General features: G+C 38.9%; 1 protein-coding gene across 2 annotated transcripts; it reads right to left on the bottom strand.

Moving 5' to 3' along the window:
* Positions 1-9,333, bottom strand: znf622 (zinc finger protein 622). Of its 2 annotated transcripts, none has more exons than XM_074650008.1 (7): positions 9,176-9,333; positions 6,565-7,138; positions 5,846-6,139; positions 5,528-5,690; positions 5,250-5,365; positions 4,770-4,913; positions 1-1,451 (listed from the first exon to the last, which is right to left on the bottom strand). In XM_074650008.1, exons 2-7 carry the CDS (start codon positions 7,130-7,132, stop codon positions 1,318-1,320), a joined length of 1,419 nt encoding a protein of 472 aa, XP_074506109.1. In that variant the 5' UTR covers positions 7,133-7,138; positions 9,176-9,333; the 3' UTR covers positions 1-1,317. The 2 variants fall into 2 exon arrangements, with proteins under 2 accessions (XP_074506109.1, XP_074506110.1); XM_074650009.1 differs by having other exon boundaries at positions 9,127-9,252.
* Between the last annotated feature and the right edge of the window lie 865 nt (positions 9,334-10,198).

Raw genomic sequence — 10,198 nt, forward strand, 5'->3', positions numbered from 1 at the left:
CCAATAAATATAAAACACATTTATTTGGTTGGATGTATTACGAGCACATGAATCATAAAGATGGAATTGGTTCATTAGTTGTTATCTAACTGAATAGAGTCCAGAATAGTAAAACCAACATTATTATTTTTTAGAAATGTTTTGCTTTTGCAGTGAAGATGAGACGAGAGCGCTTCCACCTGGATTCACATCACAAGTCATTTTCAAGCAGATTTTCAGTGGACCTACTTTCCACAGAGACGCACCGTAACAGAGATGACTGAGATGGAAATCTGGTTTCCCACCAGGAAAAAAATTTAATTTGCTCTTTATACAAGAATACTAAGAAGTTAGTAAAGATTTCTCCCCATCAAGGTTTTTGGGTAACACTTTAATAATAACCATCATTTATAAATGGTAAATTAATAGTTAATTAAACTTAGTTAAGAGTTATTTTACTGTTAATAAACAATTGAATGATAATTAATGTTTACCAATTATTAGAAATGCTATGATTTGTTATTTTAAGTTTATTGTTGCATACTATATATTAAAATATATATATATATATATATATATATATTTAATATATATATATATATATAAATAAAATAAAAACATCTGTAAAAATGACAGATAGATTGACCAGATATTTGTAACACTTTAAGTTTGTTAAGTAAAGTTACAACTGATGATTCTAACACCTTGTTAAATAGTTAATAATTGGTTTCTGGTCTATCTTTCTATGTAATGTTTATAGACGTTTTACATATTATTTTTTAAAGGGTTTACAAATCATCTGGTAATCATTAATTAATACTTAATATAGTATATAAAATGTTATGTGTGCAACAATAAACTGTTGATAAATTAACTATTGTAATCAGAATGTAATTATCATCTCCAATCAGCTATGATACAAAATATAATTTATAAAATGATTTCGTATTACACAAACTATAGATAAAATAACAAAGTATAGCATTACTAATAATTGTTAAAAGTAAAATAACTATTAACTAAGTTTAATTAACTATCAATTTACCATTTATAAATGATGGTTATTATAAAGTGTAACCAGTTTTTGTTGCAGTTATCAAACATATCAACATGTCTGCATTTCCTTCAAACACAATACAGCGTTACAGATGTGATATGATACGTGATCCACATGTTTGATATTTCTTCTTGCCACCGTGCCACGAACCAACATCTTTGCAGCTGTACTCGATTCTGTACTGAAAGTCTTGTCGGCTGGAAAATAGCAAAGATCTTCAGTTTTAAAATGCAGCAGTCCACGCCACGTTTTGCACCACGTCGGGGTTCCCTCCAGACAGTCTAGAACATCACTTGGGCTCTGAAGTGCTTCTGCCTGGTGGAGTTGTGGTTCATGCCCATCTTCAGCATCCACTTTGACTTCATCATCTGTACGTACTGCATGTCTTTCGGTTTCTGATAGAAGGAACCATTGCCTGAGAGAGAGAGAGAGACGGGGAGGGACAACATGCATGTTCACACAGTGTGTCAGTTTTCTTACAGATATTATGGGGGAACACAAGGGCGGGCACTTTCTACGCTACTAACCGTGGACTGGGCACAGCGGCAGGACGGAAAATACACTTTTACATTACTGTATCAGAGGGGTGTTAATTAATAATGACTCATTTTGGAGACTGTAGTTTGGCTGTAGTACACCAGTATCATCCAAAACATAACCAACGACTTCTCTCACTACAACCTTGACTTGATGTCTTAATACTATCTGAGGATTTTGATCTATTCTTACAACTATCAAGATATCAGACAAGAGTATTGATTTCTTTTGTCAAGTCCTGCAGGATTCAGGATCGAAGTTTCACAAATAACTAAATCAGATATTACAAAATCAAATATAAATCAGCTCTGCAATGTCTCCAAACTCAGATCAATTCTGCAGTCTGTGACGTGGAGAAACCCAGACCTTCAGATCTCCTCTCAACAATAACAGTTCATATAACAACTAGGGCTGTCAAAGTTAACGCCATAATAACGCATTGACGCAAATTTCATTTTAACCCCACTAATTTCTTCAACGCATTAACACAACTTACGATCTTTTGAAGGTTTTATTTTTATTTTCATATAAAAATGAAATGTTTTTTTATTCTTAATACTCTGAACATCCCCTAGAACAACCTAGGGGTCAGCAACCTTTACTATCAAAAGAGACATTTAAGCCACAAAACATGTGATCATTGTGATGAAGGTAACACAGTTTATAGTATAAGTATATAGTATATCAGTCTAATGCAGTGAGGGCCAAAGAGACAATGTACTACGGAGCATTAGGGCCACATTGAGGGAAAAAACATCTGAGATTTACAGAATAAAGTCATAACTTTACGAGAAAAAAAGTCCTAATATTGCGAGAATAAAGTCATAACTTTACAAGAATAAAGTCGTAATATTACGAGAATAAAGTCATAACTTTACTAGAATAAAGTCGTAACTTTACGAGAATAAAGTCGTAACTTTACGAGAAAAAAGAAAATAACACGTAAAATTAGTACTTTATAATATTATGACCTTGTTCTCGAAATCTCAGATTTTTTTTTTCCCCTCAATGTGGCCCTAATACTCCGTCGTACCGTCGTACCATAGACCTACAACAATGAGAAATAAAAATGAAAATGTAAGCAAAAAAGTTATTCATTTCCATTTTTAAAAATCCCCAGGGAGCCACTGGAGAGGAGCTGAAGAGCCGCAGGTTGCTGACCCCTGAGCTAGAATATATATTTGCACATTCCTGCAAGCTCGTACATATTGTTTTTAAGTAATAGGCCCATTTTTTACTATTTTATTGTATTTTGGTTTTTATTCTGCATTCATTTTTCTTGTTAATGCAGTAAAACACCAAAGCAAATTTCTTGTGTGAAGACCTACTTGGCAATAAATGTTATGTGGAGTGAATGTAATGAGTCTGCCACCTCACTGCCCACACTGGTAGTTATTATTAGTGCTGTGTATAACAGTTGATACGAAACCATGGCTACCAAACGTTACGACAGTTTCCGTCGGAAAGAGGGAAGTTCGTCCCAAAGCTTGCCGCTGTATTTATACCCTACACCTTAAAGACGGGTGCTTCATCAGCTGTGAGTGTGACGACAAACGGAGTTCACTCCGTCATGGAGTGGGAATGGGGAGGGTCCGGTTTGAGAAAGGCCCGAGGAGATCCTCTGAACAAAGGCTCCTGTCTGTCCCTGGATCCAGGACCAAGTGTTACAGGGACACGGCTTCCTCAATAAGGAATTCCCTTCATCCTATCAAACGTTTTGATGTATTTCTTCTGAGCCGTATGTTGTTCACCGTCTCTCTGTAGGAGTTTGTTGTGTCTGTGTGTATTATCAGGAATATATGAATTTTATTTAACTTTCTAAATGTAATTATTTCTCGTCCTCTCCTTTCCCTTTTCTCTCTGCACTGTAAAGCACACGTTGTGCCTGAACATAGCTCTACTTTCAGCTGCCAGACATAAATAAAATCATAAATAAATAATAAACTAATCAGATGTGAAGCACGGGAAGGAACCCGCTCACCCTGGCAGTGATAGTGCCTCGCTCTACCTACTGGGGCCACACAGGAAATAAATAAATAAATAAAAAAAGGTTGAAAGATGAAGCTGGTGGAACTGATAAACAAAAAGGAAATAGCATTATCAATAAAAAACCAAACTGCCAAAAACATGCCATCGCCACAATACAGAACTCAAATAAACGTTCACATTCACGTCCTCAAAACGCTAAAAGGAAATAACACAACTGAAAAATTGAGCTCCCCGGGCAAAAAGCTGACAACCGCTACGAGAGTCAGACTTCCAAAGGAAGCGATAAGAGACTCTTCTTTCCCCAAAACTCTGGAGAGTAAACACAATCAATCAGAAGAGGGATAAGGCAACACTGCAGGGTCGGAATCAGATCAACTGAGGAAACTCAGCTGTGCACCAAAAGTATTGAATTTAAAAGGGATAGTTTGGGAGTTTTGAAGTTGAGATTGTGTGAGGTACTCATCCAGAGTCAGTGTATTACCTACAGTAGATGGAGAAACAGACCGGAGCAAAGCAATGTACTGCCGTGGCGTGTGTTTAGACACCTAAAAAGTCTATATCAGTTTGAGGGTATTATATATTTAGAATATGTTCACTGCTTTGCCGTCAGACAGCCCTTTATGACGGGGAACTGAAGCCGTTATCTATACTCTCTTCAAAGCCACCAGACTCCATTGAAAAAACAGTAATTTGACCTCACAGAACATGAGAGTTGCTGATCTACCGCCGCCTCGATAGGTTAGTTTGTTTGTGTTATTGTGACACTTTTAAAGGGTTAGTTCAGATTCACTAAAGTCACACAACAGCAGTCAAACTCCTTGTATAAGTCAACATATTTGGCCGATAAAGTTGATTCTAATAGCACTGTCACCTTTACCTGAAAGATTTTAATCTCCTCTTAAGATTAATTAAGTATTTTTAGACCTGCTTTTACCAGACTTTTTTTCCTTCCTTGGGCCACTTCAACATTTGATGGGACCATGAAAGTTCATCCATGGCTTGGTAATAATATTTCCGCTTGTGGTGGTGGTATAACATGCATGCTAAGTGCTGCACAACTGAGTAGAATGCAAGTTGAATGTTGACAAAGCTTAATAAACGAGAAAAAACTAATTGGGTTTGAATGTTTGGGAGACATTGTCAGACTCTCTTTAAACTCTTAAATATAAATCTATTCTATTGTTTAGTGGTCCTGGTTGAATCTTACCTGCCACTTCTCCCCAGCCCAGAGCTTTGTACTGCCGGAGGACTCTGCCAACAGCGTTCCTGTTGTGGGTCAGCGCCACCGCTCTCTGAGTTCCGAACCGCTGTTTGTAGTACCTCATGAGGGAGCGGTGGCCGATCTTCGCACCTGAAGAAACACACAAGAAGGACGAGCATTCTGTTACAATGTGAACACATTCAACATAAATAGATAGCAGAGATCATTCCCTCACAATCTCTCACGTCTTTGCATCGCTTGTTTTTGTCTGACCCCAAAATATTCTATTCACAATGATTTGAGACGGAGAAAAGCAGAAACTCCTCACAATCCTCACTTCAGTAAATCGCCCGATTATCTGCCATTTCACCCACAAAATGTGATATGCTTCATATTTCATACATTTTAAAGACCTATTATATTCAGTACTTTCAATTATGTTCCACCGTTGACTTTTGCCAATTATAAAAACTCATTTCAAGTCACCTGAAGGGAGAGTCAGCTCCAGCATTTCGTCGTCGTACTCCAGGCTCTTGTCATCAGGCAGCTCCTCTTCGTCCATTACAGCATCCTCCCCCTCCTTCCTGTCTGGGTAGCTGCTCCTGTTGGCAAAAAAACAAAACGTGTGAGTCAGAAAAACAAAGATGCAGCATAAAAGCCTTTGGATACGGCTCTGCAATCCATTTCATCCATAGCCGTTAAACAGATCCCAGATTATTAAACATGTAAACAGAGTAATTTGTTAAAAATGACTTTATTATTACCTGAAGTCGTAGAAGTCTGCAAACTCCAGCGCAGCGTCTCCGTCTGTGAAGAGTTTACAGTGGCTTTTGTCGGTCATGTGATGCTGTACTGCTTCTGCCGAGTAGAACGATCGGCCCTTCTCGTTACACCATAAACACACATTTCCGGCACCAATTTTCTCTCCTGTAACACAACGAATGAACAATATAAGATTGGGTTGGAAGAAAAACACCGTTCACTCATAACAGGAGCGCCGAGTCCTGACCCTTCACACTGTGCAGCTAGTATCTGCCTGAAGTTCACCTGGAGTTTCCTCACATTTACAGACCAAAACTCACCGAGGTAGCGGACGAGGCCCTTGACGTCGACGAGGAACTCCACGTCGGGGATGAAGAAGCTGTGGGCTTTGGTCATGTGGGCGACGTTCTTCATGAGTGACTTGGAGTGGTGGGAGCAGAACAGGCAGTCGGTGACGGGGATGGAACCGGGCAGAGCAGCGGGCTGGGGGTCAGACGCGGCCGCCGAGTCCCCTTCCTCTTGGTCCATCGTCTCCTCTTCATCTTCATCCTCCTCCTCCTCCACCTCCTCCATTTCATCGTCATCTTCCTCCTCGTCAACGTCCTCCCACTCTTCTGGAAGTTTGTTATTGGAACATAGTGTCAATTTTTAAACACAAAAAACTCATAAAGATCTTGAACTCTAATTAAATTCACCTGACATCCTGGATCGTTATCTTACAACCGATGGAAGTTTATTTACTCTGATTAGTCTCCAAGTGAAGGAATTAGGGATGTCACGATACCAGAAATTTAGTATTCAATAACAATACCAGTGAAATTCCACGATTCTCGATACCAATTCAATACATTAACTAATGTTAACTAGCTCTCGTCCTGCTGATTTCAACACGGATTTTGTTGTTCACAAAGGCATCTAGACACTCTGAGACTCTTTGTACACTCTGAACTGTATGAAAAATAACATAAAAACAAGCAAGACTGTGCTTTTAAAAAGTATATTCAGTGATGTCTATGATGGTTTTATTTCTGCTCCTTACCTTCCACAGCTGTGGCTCCCTCTTCTTTCTCTCGCCTCTTGGCTTGCTCCTCCAGCCACATCATCCTGGGAGGTTTCTCCAGCTTCTCCGCCTTCTGCCTCGTCGCTCCCTGTGACGTCCCTTGCTGGGCCGGGCTCGGCCTCTGCTGCTCTTTCAGGGCCTGCTGCAGGGCCTCGTTCTTAGCGTCGTGATCCACCTTCTCGTCGCCGAGTCCTTTCTCCAGGTTCTTCTCGTTCATCTTCTCCACTTTCCTCTGGGCGGCGAGCAGGGCCTGCTTCTCGGCCTGCTGGTGTTTGTGGGACTGCAGGTGGTTCTGGTAGGCGTTGACGCTGGAGAACTTCTTGCTGCAGACGGCGCAGCCCTCAGTGGCCGCTGTGTCGCTCAGCTGCTGTTCGGCGGCAGCCCGCTGTGCCAGGACGCGCTCCTGGAAGTTTTCAGCAGTGACCGGTGGCATGTCGGCCACCTTGCGCTTCAGGTTGTAGCGGTGCCAGTCGGTTTTGTAGTGCGCTCGCTGCACCTCGCCATCTGCGAAAGCAACTCGGCAGCTGATGCAGGTGTAGGAGGACATGGCAACCTGAAGGTAAGAAGGGAGAGTCAAATTAAGATTATTTATATAATTCAAAATCACTTATTTGTCTCAGTGGCCTTCACAATCGACACCCTCTTTCATTAGACACTTTATTCAAAAAGGAAACCTACTTCCCTAAATATGTGCCATTCTTTTCAGGAAAGGAGAGAACGTCAGACCAAACTCAATTTAAAACATGACCAGTTTTATTTAACCTTTAGGACTGCAACAACTTATCCATTTCCTTAATTAATAACTGTATGAAAAAAAGGGAAGGAATATGCCCATCAAAGCGGTCTTTTTTTCTGAATTCTTTCTAAAAGACGAGGCCTTAACGCGACTAAAACAACACACCAAGTGGATTTTCTCCAAGCTGTTTAGTTTGGCAACGATTTCAATATTTTAGTTACAAAATCAACGCACGAGAAATTGTATTTTTACTTTATAATATTTTTGAACGTGTTTATATTGAATGTACATACTTGACTTTAGATTATTAATAAATGTAGTGAAGTGTAAAATAGCAGAATATGGGAATACTCTAGTTAAGTACAAGAAAATAGTACTGAACTTACTTTCCACCACTGACACTGACACAGTTTCAACAGAAACTATATAACCTTCATAATAATAGGATTTACTGCAGGGTTGTTGTATTAGACAGTATTAAAGCTTTAGCATTAGGTGTAACGTTACCAAACAAACTGGACACTGAGTAGTTATGTAAAAATAAAGAAGAGTAGAATAAGTTACTTACAGGATGTTTCCTAATCCTGACACATGTGATTCAAGATTCAAGATGTTTATTGTCACGCCGGTTATACAGGTACAAACGTGTGAAATGCTTTTTGCTGGGAAGCTCCATTAAAATAATAAGTTATATTACATTAAAGTTATATTACATTAAAATAATAAGTTATATTACATTAAAGTTATATTACATTAAAATAATAAGTTATATTACAATTATAAAAGGAAATACTTTGTACAAGGGCATATTAAGGACATATGCATTAAGAATATATACAGTATATACAGTATAAGATATATTTTTGTGTGAGAAGGTGTCATATGAATTATATATTTAAAAGTCTGATGGCCTGGGGGGAACCTGTTCCTCAGTGTGCTGGTGAGAGTCCTGTATGTGAGCTTCAAAGAGGAGAAATGTAATTGTTTGGATGTAATGTTAGCTCACCTGGTGACTGGTTCTGGGTTAAATAACATTAATTTAATGGGCAGTAACGTTAAATTGTTTAAGATTAAATCTGGTTAGTTGGTTAGCCTAACTAGCTAGAAGCTAAAATTAAGAAACTACACAAAATAAGCAGACTATATTAAAATAATAAAATTGGAATAAAATAAAATAAAATAGAATAAAAGAGATAATAACGATCAGCAACAAAGTATTGATTAAATAAAATAGAGTAAAATAAACACTATAATGATGATGATAAATAAAATATGTAGAAACAATAAAAACCATAAAATTATAAAACTATAAAACACTACATAAAAAGCCAGACTAAATTGATGGGTTTTTAATTTATGTTTAAAAATATAAATATGTTCAGCTCCTGTGGCTAATCAACTTAGTCAGGAAATTACTCAAATAAATATGAAATATTATAGAAAAGCCAAAATACACTGGAGGAGGGCTTTAATACAGAGTTGAGTTTCATTACAGTAGCCAGTAGCCCACCAGTAGCCAGTAGCCCTGGCCTGTTGACATTATGCCACCTGCTCCTAACCAGCAGCTGGCTAGCTGCTAGGTAGCTGCTATCTAGCTGTCGGGTAACAGTTAAAGTCCCGCAGGTTTGTAATGAAGCAGACTTTAAGGGACACTTACCATAACGTATTAAAGTAATAAACTAATGAAACATAAGTGTTGAACTGATGTTTTGCTCCAGTCTGAGATGAGCTATGCTAACATCAGCTAGCTACCAACAGATGAAGCTAACTGATGAAAACAGCTGATCAAAGATCAGAACAATCACAACAATCACAACAACAGCAGAAGGAGGGTAAGGTCTAATGTTGACTTACTGGTTCAGTGAGCTGTCTCCTCTGAAACGAGGCTGTTTTCTCTCTTCTGTTCTGTTCAGTGATCTTCTCTCTGCTGAAACACACGAGGGTCACTTCCGGGTGAACTCTGACCTTCTTCTTCTTCTGGGTGTTTTTTGGCGGTTGCTAACCAGTTTCAGGCTCAATAGCTCCACCTGGTGGTCAGCAGCAGGTGGCGCCTGATTATACTGCAACAGCTTATGAGACACAATGCAAGGGTGCCCAATGTCTTTCTGGTTAGTTAGCTAGTTAGGTGTAGTTTGCTAGCCCAACTTGTAGTTTTTTAAGTGTGTTTATTTTCACAACTGCATTTGTGTGTGCGGTGAACGGGTGAAATCAACGCATTACACAAAATCCCACCGACAGAATTAACACAACACACTGACTGTCTCTCTCACTCGCTCTCTTCTTTACCGTCTCCTCCTGCTGGAGATAAATAAGATAAGATAAGATAAGATATTCCTTTATCAATCCCACAGTGGGGGAATTTACAGTGTACGGCAGCAAAGGGAAATGATGCAGAAACAAGAAGCAGCAGTAAAAAACAAAAATCAAGATACAACACAGTGCAAAAAGCAAAACAAAAGTAGACAGACATGTAAAATATGAACAATTTAAATAGAAGGAAATATAAAAATAGGAACAATATTCAAGGGGAATATTAAAAAATTGGAACAATATATACAGTATTGACAATAAACAGACAAATTAACGGAAAGCAGCCGGTCCACCTCCCAGTAACAAACAGACGTGTGTGTGCTGTGTTTGTTTATTGTGTCTGTTATTTCGCTTGAATATTGTAAGAATCCAGGTCTGGTCTTGGGCTCTGGTTGTGGCAGTAAAACATCCACTTCAGTCACTGTCTGTGAGACGTTTGTCCACGTGAGAGCTGCTCCAGCTCAGCGTCTCTCCTCTTCAGTTCAGTGATGTTCTGCTCCAGCTTCTCCTGGAGCTCTTTGACTCGACTCACTTCACTTTTCTGCTGGGATCTGACCTGCTGCTTCA

Source organism: Sebastes fasciatus, chromosome 11 (genome assembly GCF_043250625.1).
Source record: "Sebastes fasciatus isolate fSebFas1 chromosome 11, fSebFas1.pri, whole genome shotgun sequence".
NCBI lineage: Eukaryota > Metazoa > Chordata > Actinopteri > Perciformes > Sebastidae > Sebastes > Sebastes fasciatus.